The sequence below is a fragment of the Aspergillus udagawae genome, assembly GCF_001078395.1.
Source record: "Aspergillus udagawae IFM 46973 DNA, scaffold_5, whole genome shotgun sequence".
Classification (NCBI taxonomy): Eukaryota; Fungi; Ascomycota; class Eurotiomycetes; order Eurotiales; family Aspergillaceae; genus Aspergillus; species Aspergillus udagawae.
The window spans coordinates 1764266-1776328 of record NW_025091268.1 but is presented as its reverse complement, the minus strand read 5'-3'; the positions used below and the strand labels follow the sequence as shown (position 1 = coordinate 1776328).

The following is a 12063-nucleotide window of genomic DNA, read 5'->3' as shown; positions in this document are numbered from 1 at the left end:
ATATATATTAATATATGGTGGGCCAAGGCCCGTAATGATGTGCGGTTGGACTTTCTTTTGCCGCGACCAGAGGTTGTTTAAAACATCAGCGAATGAGTATAAGTGTAGATATTCCTTATACCAGGAATAAACGAAAGTAGTCCGCGTAAATAAGTAATCAGCAAGGCTCACAAGGCACCCCAGCGATCATCCACTTGTCGGAGATTTTCAAACTCGTTGGCCCACTTATCATACACAGGCTCAATCGTGATTCCACGGTCCTTTGCAACGGCATACAGCCGGTCGCAAGCAGCGCGAGCTTCCCGCAGAACCGCTTCTGGCGCCTGGACCTCTTTCTTCCCATCCTTGTCACCTTCATAATGCAAGTCAAGCACAAAACCCAGCTTCTTCAGCTCAGGAAGAAAATCCTTCGAGGCGAAAGACTCAATCCACTTCTCCCACATCTTCGACTGACAAAGGGATGCGGGACCCCGAAAGTAGAGGGCCGACAGATTCGGCGGCAACTTTGTATACAGATTTGGGAGATACTCCTTGTCCTCGAAAATATCCCCCACGCTCAAACGCAGCGTCTGCAGATTCAGCAGATGTGGGAGCACAGCCACAAACATAGTCTCTTTCGCAAAGTGGAAGTCCAGTCCATGCGTCGAGCGCAGCGTCAGCGTTTTGAGATTATCAACCACATGAGGCAACGCCACCGCCATCCGGCAGAACGCATCCAGCGCATCGTTCTCCACAATCTCCAGCGTGTCCGTGGTGATCTGCGCGGGAGGCAGGTTCGCCGACTCCACCTGCGCATGGGGCTTGGAGTACTTGTCTGTCATCCACTGCGCCACCAGCTCGGGGATATACGTCACCTCGATCGTTCTCTTCGCCGGTGTCCCCTCGTCTAGCGTGATGTATCTCGGCGTTGCCTCGCCGCGATCAATGGCCTCGCGATTCGCGCGCTGCAGCTCTGCGTTCGTAGGACCCTCGAATCGTAGACCAGAGGTGAAGATGAGAGCGAGATGTTTTACTCGTCCTTGGAGGATGAAGGGTGTTTGGATGACCTGGCCCGCGGCGGAGCTGACCTCCAGCCGTTCCAGGGGCCAGTGCAGGGGCATCTCTTTATCGTTGAGGCCCTCGTCGTACCCGCTATCCAATTCCAGGTCGCGGATGTTGGCAAAGTGCTCGCCGAGGATTGACCATTCTTTGTCCGAGGGAGTGCTTTCCTCGATTCGCAGAAAGCTAGTGTCCTGGGGGATGCTTTTGAGTTGTGAGATGAGGCTGGCTTTGTGGTTGTCCTGGTCCTCGCTGCCCGGCCCTTGTACCCGCACTGTGGGTGTGGAGGATCCACTGAGATTTGGACCGTTCTGAGTAGCATCTACCGTAGCGGCGCGTAGTTGTGTGAACGTAGACCATTGTCTAGGCTGGCCACTGGGTTTCCTAAATGGTACTCTAATTTGTTGAGTTATCCTTCTGGAAGGAAGCGACAAGAATCGCCCCTTGAGGCAAGTCGATAGATAATGAGTACGCTACTCTGGTCAGCTTTAAATCCTATTGGAAGGTCTGTATAGAACTCACCATGTTGATTCTGTAGTGAGCAAGGGATGAATCGATGACGAGGTGTTGCTTCCGGAGCGCCGCCCAAATTCAGTATCGCCTTATCATCTTATCCTTATCGCTTATCTTATCATTGTTTGTTTGCTCTGTTTGTTATCCTTTTGTATGATGCCAGCAGCAGTTTGATTCATAGCGCAATGGCTTGATGGATTGATGTCACTCAACCAGATTCATTCACTTTATTTAGGTTTCAACATGATTATCATATTCTTAGTGAAGTTTTCTATTCTGATTCCCAATGTAGAAAATGGCTAAAGCCCTACAGATGACGACATTGACATAATTGGCAGATAGGGTCCATGGAAGACTATTCACTTCTTTGACTATCCTGCTTTGATGAGCTGCTGACATTCACCAGACTCAGCTTCTTGTCTCTTGTGGATACAAAGATATGAACCTGCCATTGCCCCCAACCTTTGCTTCATTATCCAAATCAAAATGTCGTCTTCAGCCGAGACAGCTGCTGGGACGCCGGAGCGGTTCTATAATACAACACATTTTCTCATGGAGATGAATTCGTCAAACATGTTTCTGATACTATTTCAATTATGAACCATCTTGAAGTGTACAAGCAGGGTGCCTCGCAGAATTCCATGTGTCGGTTGCCTTCGGGCAAAAATTCGGGACCCGAGTCACAGGTGCCGAAACCGTCGGTCCTCGAAGGGCCGCATACAGAAATCGTGTGTCTTGTGTGCCGCCAAGAAGCGGAAGTGCATCAGGGTGAGTGTTCCTTTTCTCCGCGTTGCTGCCAGTTTGGCTGCGTTCTGTCGGTGTTCGGTGTGTTTGTGGTTTTCGTTGTGGATTCTCTCTGTGTTGTGGTTGCACCTGGCGGAATTCGATTGGATTGGCCCTTCCTTTGATGATTTCAAGTTGGATTTGGCTTTCCGTTTCGGATTTTGGGGTCATGTCATTTCTTCTCTTGCAGATTTGCTGACAGTCTGCAGGTGCCCAAGAGGGAGATGCGCCGCGTGCGTGCGGCTTCCGTGTGCCGCGCCCCCTCCAGCGGAGGGAATTGTCCGCTGCGCTTGGCCATGTCTTGCAGGCGCTGCGCGAGCAGGCCGCGCCAGCTGCCCCGGTCGTTCCTGCGACCCCGGCCCCCACCCAAACTCTGAAGGGTGTCTCCCTCCCCTCCTTTTAGACCCCTGGGCATCCAGCTTGTACTTCTGAAGAAGTGTCTCGATTTCGTTTCCTCTCCTCAAGAGTGCAATTGTGGAGGACGTTTGCTTTCTTGCTAGATACTTACAGTATCGCTTTAAAGAAATCGTACTGGTTTTCGGGTGTCTATCTTCCAGAAAGGAAGACATGGAACCAATTGTGATCTTCATTGCGCGTGCTTGCGCGGCAATGGTATCCTCTATGGCCAATCTGCCATGTCGACTCGGGATTCGTGCTATACCGGCAGATTTGCAGTCCGGTATTGACTTCGAGGCCAAGGACAGGGAAATTCTTCTCAGCGAATCCCAACAAATCTCATGTATAGAGACCATCTGTTCAAGCAAGAGGCTGTACAAAGACATCTCTGTAAGAGGTGGAAAGCTCTGAAAACGGTAAGTCGGGCCATTCCATTCCTCGTTCCCAGCTAACCTTTCAAGAGGAACTACAACGCTGTGACGACACATTGTGGCTGCGAATGATGGCAACTAGGCCCAATTCCAACGACATTTCCGCTTCGCTCGGGCGAACTCCTGGACATTACCCTGACGATCTTCTGGCTATACTTGCGGACAAATTGTAGTTCTGAAGACTGACCCTTACCGTGGCGACGGTTGTCCAGATCACTGGTCTCTTATCGTCACTGTCTTTTGTTGATCGCTTCCGGATAATTCAGCTTGTCCGACATCATTCCCTTGTCCCCAATTCCTTCGGTCCCTTCGAAACAATGCCGGTCAATGTAGCCGATCGTTCTGGCGCCGTACAGGTAGCGGAGCAAGAAGTAAGCCACAAACCCACACATGACGAGCTCCCAAAAGAGCAGCACGACTACCGAGGGTCATATAAATGGAATTTGGAATGCCACTTTGAACTGGGTGTTTGACCCTATGAAAGGGTACATCACGCGCCCCCAGGAGATGCATAGAGCCTACAGTGGAAGAGAAGGGTTTTCGGACTTCCACACCTTTCAGTATATCGGCAGTTATGGGCAGTTCATATTCAAGGAGGCTGCCACCAAGTACCTGCGGCGGCCAGGGTCCATCTGGTATTGTTTACTATTGCCTGAAGTAATTGCTCACGGGGATCTCAAGGTCATGATGGAGACCTCTGAGAAGAGTTTCTGAATACATATTTGACATGCGTCTCAGGTATGGGTTCATGACAACATACAGCCAAACAATGTTCCTTCCCCCGCTCAGGGCACTGGGCAATGAGGCAAGTATTCTCTAGGTTGGGCTAGATTGGATTCTAACTGTCTGTAGCAAGAGTGGAGGACAGCGATGGATCACCTCCATAAATATGCGTTAATCAGGGACGCAACCGGCTGATGTCGCAATGTGGATGATCAGAACGAAGATTAACACCGCCGTGGACCACCTACACGAATAAGTATTGATCATGGATGCGAGTGGCTGGTCTCCCGATATTGACGATCAGAATGAAGACTTCTCTGTGTTGCATTCATCAGAACAGGGACAACAGCAAACTGGGGCGTCCTTCAAAAATCTTAGCATTTTTTGAACCTCTTTCAAGCAATACAAATGTGAGTACAAACGTTGAGCTGGCCGCAGTAATGACCTTTTGATTGGATGAATGCATGTATAACATTGTATAGGCCACCTCTACTGGAGGAACCTGCTGCTGCGGCTTCGGCCACCCCTTCTCCTCCTCCAGCTGCTGCTCCGGCTCCCGCCCCCGCTTCGAAGAGTCGACGGAGACTTTACCCAATGACCTCCTATGCGGTATGAGGACGTTGAACCACAGTTAACTGGATACCACTGTCGACATGGCTCGCACATGACGCTGGCCTTTTTGGTCCTCCATACGCTCGCAATTCTAGCAGCACACGATACGTTTCTACAATAGAGTCCAAGTACTAATTTTCCAACATTGAAACTCGCTTTCCTAGAAACGATATGCCTGAATTCAAGTCATCCCCTCGCCCCAGCTAGGCGGGCTTGGGACATTGTGATGCTCGAGCAATTTGATGCCAAAAGACCATCGTGGACACGGGAAAGTGGGAGAAGTCGAAACTCAAAGGAGGCTGATGCAGAATATGCGACATTCTGCTTTGCAAAGAAAACAATCCCAGTTTTACTTGGATGCGTGCCTGCAAGGAATTACACCCGCAGCCTACGCAGCCGGCGTTACCGTCATCGAGATGTCTGACGGTTCAGCTTCGTCAGTTGGCTCTTCAAGGTATTGCTCATCCCATTCAGGGCCAGGCTCATGGTAAAAGTTACGGGAATATCGTTTAGTACTGCCTCCCAGGCGCTGAGAGTAGTGAGGCATATCAACGCCCTTACATATGCCGTGATTCTTGATGAGGCAGATTGCAATGGCGTCGAGCTCAGATAGACACCGACACTGCTAGCACACAGTTACACATTGTATTCGATCACAACCCTGGTCCTTTCGGTGGTTCTAATTGTGGACCGCGGAGACATTTTATGTCCGGTCCAGTATGTGCATCCAACCCTACTGCTATCAACTTCACGTACGAACATCTGTGTCCTGTTACAACTCCACTAATTCGATCCTGGCCCCTCCGATATCGAGATTAATGCCTCAGAGAACGCTCTCATACTTGTCAATACGAACCGAACGATCTACGACCCTTTCCGAGTTGGAGAGACTGAATCACCTCAGCGCAAGCCTTCTGTAGTCTGGTTCCTCGGTCACAGCCCAGCAATTCCTTACTTTCCAGTTTTTCGTCTCCATGCACCAAGCTGAAGAAGATCAGTGGTGTCCATGCACAGAAAGCAGCATCTTAAGGAAAAGTGGAAGATCTTCAGTAACGTGGAATGGTTCAATGCCGACTGCGGGGAGAAGATGTCTCCATGGACCAGAATGAAGAATATTATCCACGCCAGGGACGAAGTGTCTAGCTACTTGAGAAAGATGTCGTTGCATCACCTGGATTATGCGCGCACAGGGGGTTAATCTGGATTTTAACACGGGGTCTGTGGACTTAATACTTGTAGATACTATTCTAGTAGCTCTGCTAGACTTTATACTACTAGATCACTTCTATTTCTAGTTATCATGATACCCATGCTTATTGTTTGGATCCACACTCTCGGGCTCACAAAGACCGCAAAAGCCGACAGTGCGAACCCGAAATCACCCTAGACAAAGAATGGCATGATCTTACCATTGGTAAGCTTAATGCTATTACAGGAGCCTGGAACGCTTCTAAAAGATCATCGGTTAAGTTTGGTTTCAGATGCACAGGTCCCATGACCGATCGAAAGTCAAATCCATATATGTCGTCATAACCCCGTCTGTCTTATTTTAAGACCGCTACGATCCTATCCATCCATCAACCCAATTCCATTCTTCCTCACTGAAACAATTCTTACAACGGTAACTGACACAATGAGCGAATTCCCAACCGCATTCCGCGCAGCTCAAGTCCTAGGCTTGACAGGCGCCGCCTGGCTCTCAGGTCCTTCTCCCCCCCCCCCCCCCCCCCCCCAACCCTCAACACACAATTAGCCAGAAACTGACAGAAACAGGCAACATATTCTCCGCAAGCCTTCTCACCACCCCGGCCCTCCTCCAATCCCTCCGCGAAAAACAAGTCACCCCGTCCACCGCCGCCAAAATCTGGGCCAACTTGTACAATAACGGCAAGACGCAGAACCCGCCCGTCGCGGTCGCGACCGCCGCAGTCCTCTTCTACCTATCCTGGTCTGTCCGCGAGGGAACGGCATTGTCGCTGTTGGCGGCGCGGAACAGTAGTTCGTTGTATGCTGTCTCGGGGGCATTGGTCCTGGGCATTGTTCCGTTTACGCTTGGGGTTATGATGGGAACGAATCGGTCGCTGCAGGCGGAAGTGGGGGCCAAGGATGAACTGGAGGCGACGAGGACGGAGGTTGAGTCGCTTTTGGAGAGATGGGGGGTGTTGAATGCTCTGAGGGGAGGGTTGCCTTTGGTTGGGGCGGTGGTTGCGGTGCTTGCTGCGTTTCCTTGATTTCAGTCTGCTTGTATCGGATATGGGAGGGGAGGTTCGTTATGCTAGGTATTGAGTTTTGTCAAATGGCGCCGGGGCGTTGTGATGAAATTATCAGATTTATCTTCTCTGTCCGCACTAGGCAATTCTTTGTGAATGTATCAGAAAGAAACATGTCCCTCGATGCAACATGTCGGGACGGGGATTCCCAGTCTTCACCAATGCCATGATCTTCATCCTAACCCTCCAGACACGGAGTGAACCTCTAAATTCTTCTGCTTATGACCTCCCCCAACTGCCCCTGTCGCTGGCTGCACGGGATGAGGTCACTATCGTGGTGCCGCGAAGAAGATGAGCCGTCTTCCAATTAAACTTCTTTAAGTCTACCTCCCTAGATGGAGATGGCGAGTGAGTTGTCGTCTCTTTCTGCACCGAGGAGGAGGGCCATGAGCAGTTGCGCCATTACAATTGGTCTTTTGGGGGTTTTTTTTAATGTCCTTTCCGGGTAAATGGAGAAAGAGCCCATCTCTAGGCTTCCGAGGCATCTTCTTATGGGTGCAGATTGAGCGGATTGCAAGCCTTGCGATGAATTGTTAGTGTGTGGATGGGCGGTGGTTTCAGAATCAGCCACACATCCTAGATCTCCGTTGATAAGCGACAAAACAGGGATTCTCGCTGTGGGTACCTGATCTTAGGCTGGCAAATCCCCCCAGTGCACCTGAAAAAAAGACCCCAATCTCACTTCCGACGACCTAAGGCAGGGACCCCTCGATAGGTCCAATACAGCCCGTTCCTTGTCGGTTCCACTTTGAGGGTAGTATTGAGGTTCTGGCCTGCCGCCTACACATGACTCATGAGTAGCTAGCTTACTAGCTATTCACCCGCTATTGCCAGTACAAGCGCCACACTCAGGTGCTTCCGCCCGCTCATTCACGTTGGTACAGGCAGATACGAGCATGAGTACAGGCTGGTACGTAGTAACTTAGGCAGCTACTAATGGTTTCACAGTCAGTGACCAGGCTGAAGCGCCTAGCGTGCTTACTGCTGCCTATCCACATGAAGTGGTTCCCATTTTGCGTCCCGAGATAGTGATCCATTTGACTATTTACACGATCACTCTGCCGCACTACACGCACTGCAACCAAACCACGCAGAGATAAATAGAGCCCCCAGTCTGAAACAATGGCAGCGCCACCGCCCTCGTACACCAAGGTCACTCACTCTGCCACCTATGCCAGCATCAATCCAACTCAACCCGGCCTCTCCACTGCGGGCAAGGTTGTGCTGATCACTGGTGCATCTGGGGGCATCGGCCGGGCCACAGCCTCATCCTTTGCTACGTCGGGTCCACGAGCCCTTATCCTTCTCGGCCGACGCGCCGACGCCCTGGCGGAAACCGCGACGATTGTTCGCGCCAGCCACGCAGAGGTGACGATTCAGACTCACGAGGCGGAGCTGTGCGATGCTTCGGGCGTACGCAATGTCATGAACAAAGTGGCTGCCGAGTTTGGCGGCATTGACATCCTTGTCCACTGTGCTGGTGTCCTGGCCCCCGTTGTTCCGCTCCTGGAAGCCGATCCAGCTACTTTTCTGGACGGTTACAAGACTACCGTTGTCGGTACGCTGGTGACGGCACAGGCTGTTGTCCTGGCAAACAAGACCGTCACAGCCAACGAGGACAAGCCAGTCACCTTTATCAATCTAACCACGGCCGGCATCCTGTTCCCTCCTTTCGCCGGCATGGGCACCTACGTGAGCAGCAAGATGGCCGCCGTCAAGCTCCTAGAGGCCTTTGCCGCCGAGAACCCGCAAGTTCGTCTTCACCATGTGCATCCCGGACTCCTCAAAACGGCCATGTCTGCCAAGCTGGCCGAGACGATCAAATTGCCATATGCCTATGATGACAGTACGTATAAACTGGTCCTGTCCGTTGTGGCCAGATCTGTCTCTGTTTCTAAGTAGCTAACGAACGTTCTTTCTTTTTTTCTTCCGCAGTCTCTCTTCCCGCCGATTTCCTTGTCTGGATTGCCTCCCCCGAAGCCGAGTTTCTCAGAAAGAAGATCGTCTTCGCTGCTTGGGACGTGGATGAGCTCAAGGGTCGCAAGCAGGAGATTGTCGGTGGCCCGCCGGGAACTGGTGAGCTCTGGCTCGGCTACCAAGGATTCCCACGATTTATGGGTGACCAGCCTTTGCCAGGCACCCAGTAGGCGACCGGTACTCGGGATGGGAAGTTGCCATCCCAGACTGAAGGGACTGTGCGCGCGCGGAGACGCTGATGAAAGGAATGCTAGAATCATGTTGCTCAGTTAAACATAGCTTTTAGATAATAAAGAAAGAAAAGAAAAGAAAAGAAGAAAGAGCACCTAGTCATCATCAATTTCCAACTCAAAGGAGCACTTTCAAGGCTGTCATACATTGTCCTGTAACTAAGCTTCAGACTTACCCTGGTGGTGGGCGGGTCACCCATTGAGGGTCCAACACGGCAGCTAGCGGATTTTCATGGCCCCTGCTTCAAAATGCGTGTTGCTGTAGCCTACAGAAGCTAGCCCCTGCCTCATAATGCACTCTGAATCCGACTAATGACAGGACAGCTGGTTACATCATATTATATGGTACAAGCCATACCGGACATGAAAAGTCCAAAGAGGGCCTTGTTCAGAGAATATAGGTACTTAAGGTGGCGACAGCCTAGGGCATAGGAAATTATCGACCCTGACGGTCGAGCGCGCAAATGAGGTTCTGGAATTGTGCGGTTTTTACTGACAAGCTAAGGATTCTCATTACTGTGTCAGCCTATTTATTCTTCTTCCCAATGGAGAGCAAGGCCTCAGCGCTTACGCCAAGTCATCATTATGGAGATAACCCTGATAATTGTAGAGACAGGTGGGGGATCTGGACCCCAAGGCTGAAGCCGTCACTACTTGAGGCCAAGCTGCTTATCCCACCATGGCATAGATTTCGAAGATCATAAAAACAGCCATTTCGCAATAAACTCAGCTTTCTCTCCAGCTAGACGACCTCTCTTTCACACACAAAGCCGAAGTACACAATGTTTGGAACCCTGCACTACCTGCCCGAGAACAAGACCAGGGAGTTCCTCGAGCGTGAATCAGTGGTGGTGGGGAAATGCGTCAACCAACAAACCTCAACACCCGGCCTGCGATACTTGCAGGGTAAAAAAGGTATGTATGATCTCGAATGCCGTTAACAGGGGACCATTTATAAACGCGCCCAAATAGATCTGCTGCAGTGGCCGAAGAGCGGGATGTTCGCGGTGCAAGACCCTTTCCCTCAGCTATACGCACGTCCTCACGCGGAAATGCAAGAGGAAGCCAGCGCCCAACTCGCAGAAAAAGGGCCACAGTAATGAAAACGGGAGCTGTGCAGAGTCTAGCGCGGCCTCCGGCCGATCTCCCGCCAGGAAGGCTGCAGCCCTCCCACCCACAACTGAGCTTAAATCCAAAACCGTTATCTACTCAAAGGCATTGGCTGGGGTACTGCCTGTCAGACAACGGTTGAGGAAAGATGCCGTTGGCTAGAAGATCTTGCATGTCGCATGCTGACGAGCCCTCAGTCTTCCAAGTCCAGAAGAGCCAGCCGGTACTCTTCTCGTATGCATCTAGCTGGGCTTCGATGAAGCGTCGGATGTGGAGCTTTTCCAGGTCTGAGAGACCAGCGACGCTGCCACTGCCATTGAGAACCTTGGCGCAGTCGTTGATGCCACCAGTCCATTCGCCCACGACGGTCCACTTATCGGCATGCTGTAGGTGGTCGCGGCTGAACTGGCAGACGTTGTTGATGTGGTCGTCAATGCTCAGGTTCCGCAGGGCGTCATCAAACATTTCGTAGTGATGCGTGTCCATCATCACGTACCAGCAGCCTGACTCCACGTTCATAAATCCGTTCCAGGAGTCAACAGGCAGGAACCCGTCGTGCAATACTACAGTGGTATCATGGTTATAATCCCGGACCGTCCCCCATACGTCATAATAGTACTGCTTCAGCTCGTCCAGGTTTATCCCATTATAGATCGCCGGCTCGTTGATGGCCTCAATTGCCACCATAACATCTGTTTTTGGGGCATAACGTTCCGCTAGGCCTCTAATTGCCTCTAGCGTCTGTTTGACTGTGTTTCCCTGCTGCCAGTGAGTCGGCCCTCTGCGTCCACTGTGGTCAAACCCGTTCTGTGACCCGGGAGCTGTATCCGAATAGGTCAGCCACTAGCAGATTGTCGAGGTATAGAGTGGGAAGTCTACCTCCGTGTAGATCGATCATGACCTTAAGGCCCGCATTTTTGGCCCAGATGATTGCATTGTCAAGGACATCGAGCTGACCGTCCACATACGGTTCCCCAGCCAGAGGAGCCACGGCCCAGTAACCCACTGGAATCCGCACATGGTTCATTCCCGCCTGAGCGATGCTGAGGAAATCGTCCTGGGTGATAAAGGTGTTCCAGTGGTTCTGGAGTCGCGCCTTGGCCTCATCCTTCCCCAGGACCTGGCAGAGGGTATATTCGTCCACCACGGAGTCACCAGCCGCCTCGAAAATTGAGGGCGTGATCCAGGACTCCAGTACAAGCCATCCTCCGAGATTGACACCCCGAACTTTCTCGCTATTATAATCAAAGGTGTCATTGTGAGACTTGAGATAACTGGGCCGAAGAAGGTCAGTACTGGTGATCTATCCAAGCTAGTTTGGTATCACTGCAACGAGTAAGGGTCACACAAAATCTCACGATCTCGAAGGAGCAGCCATCGCCACAGAATGGAGTAAAGCAAGCGCGAGCAGCGCCAAATGCGTAAATCCAGCAAACATGGTCAACCTGTTCTTTATACACGCAAAATTCCGTGAGACAGGTCCTCTGAATGGATAGGGCCACCGTCCACGGATATGGCAAACCGGATATAGAGAGGAGACGAGGAAGAAGGCCGCATAATACAATACGTAGCTTTATCACTAATTATGCGTAACTTGCTAGCTAGGGGGTAACTGTATGGTGCTCTAGTGAGGCCGTTATTTTTTCTATTACTCTTTGCAGAGCCCCTTGATATCCATCTATATCTGGCTGTAAACAGGATAAATTAAATTAGAAATTAAAATAAAAGAGAGCCTATGGGACTATTACGGCGTTTACAAGCGGTTTATTTAGACTTTCCTTCCATGATTGACTACACGGTTGGCTAGGTGACTTGTCTGAATGCCTCTCACCTGAATGCACACTACCCCAAATTGAGTCGGATTTAGTATATTCCCGCCTCCCTCATTTATTTGATGTTTCGAAATATGCAAACCGATGTGATATCACAGCTAACAAAATTCATTTTAACCTGCAAGCTGATCCCGAGAGAATGGGGGCA

General features: G+C 51.0%; 6 protein-coding genes across 6 annotated transcripts; 4 read left to right on the top strand and 2 right to left on the bottom strand.

The window, feature by feature from the left end:
• Positions 1 to 167: 167 nt before the first annotated feature.
• On the bottom strand, positions 168 to 1563 carry Aud_007427 (uncharacterized protein; the record flags this gene model as incomplete). Its single annotated transcript, XM_043292320.1, has 2 exons — positions 168 to 1511; positions 1561 to 1563. 2 exons carry the CDS (start codon positions 1561 to 1563, stop codon positions 168 to 170), a joined length of 1347 nt encoding a protein of 448 aa, XP_043148255.1.
• Positions 1564 to 2147: 584 nt separating this feature from the next.
• Aud_007426 (uncharacterized protein) lies at positions 2148 to 2737 on the top strand (the record flags this gene model as incomplete). Its single annotated transcript, XM_043292319.1, has 2 exons — positions 2148 to 2319; positions 2544 to 2737. The coding sequence occupies 2 exons, from the start codon at positions 2148 to 2150 to the stop codon at positions 2735 to 2737; spliced, it is 366 nt and encodes a 121-aa protein (XP_043148254.1).
• Positions 2738 to 6129: 3392 nt separating this feature from the next.
• Aud_007425 (DUF1772 domain-containing protein) lies at positions 6130 to 6727 on the top strand (the record flags this gene model as incomplete). The annotated part of the gene is made up of 2 exons (XM_043292318.1): positions 6130 to 6199; positions 6270 to 6727. The coding sequence occupies 2 exons, from the start codon at positions 6130 to 6132 to the stop codon at positions 6725 to 6727; spliced, it is 528 nt and encodes a 175-aa protein (XP_043148253.1).
• A 1161-nt stretch (positions 6728 to 7888) lies between these two features.
• Aud_007424 (SDR family NAD(P)-dependent oxidoreductase) lies at positions 7889 to 8913 on the top strand (the record flags this gene model as incomplete). Its single annotated transcript, XM_043292317.1, has 2 exons — positions 7889 to 8612; positions 8702 to 8913. The coding sequence occupies 2 exons, from the start codon at positions 7889 to 7891 to the stop codon at positions 8911 to 8913; spliced, it is 936 nt and encodes a 311-aa protein (XP_043148252.1).
• An 842-nt stretch (positions 8914 to 9755) lies between these two features.
• Positions 9756 to 10073, top strand: Aud_007423 (uncharacterized protein; the record flags this gene model as incomplete). Its single annotated transcript, XM_043292316.1, has 2 exons — positions 9756 to 9888; positions 9946 to 10073. 2 exons carry the CDS (start codon positions 9756 to 9758, stop codon positions 10071 to 10073), a joined length of 261 nt encoding a protein of 86 aa, XP_043148251.1.
• Positions 10074 to 10182: 109 nt separating this feature from the next.
• Aud_007422 (glycoside hydrolase family 5 protein) lies at positions 10183 to 11521 on the bottom strand (the record flags this gene model as incomplete). The annotated part of the gene is made up of 3 exons (XM_043292315.1): positions 10183 to 10904; positions 10963 to 11357; positions 11442 to 11521. 3 exons carry the CDS (start codon positions 11519 to 11521, stop codon positions 10183 to 10185), a joined length of 1197 nt encoding a protein of 398 aa, XP_043148250.1.
• Between the last annotated feature and the right edge of the window lie 542 nt (positions 11522 to 12063).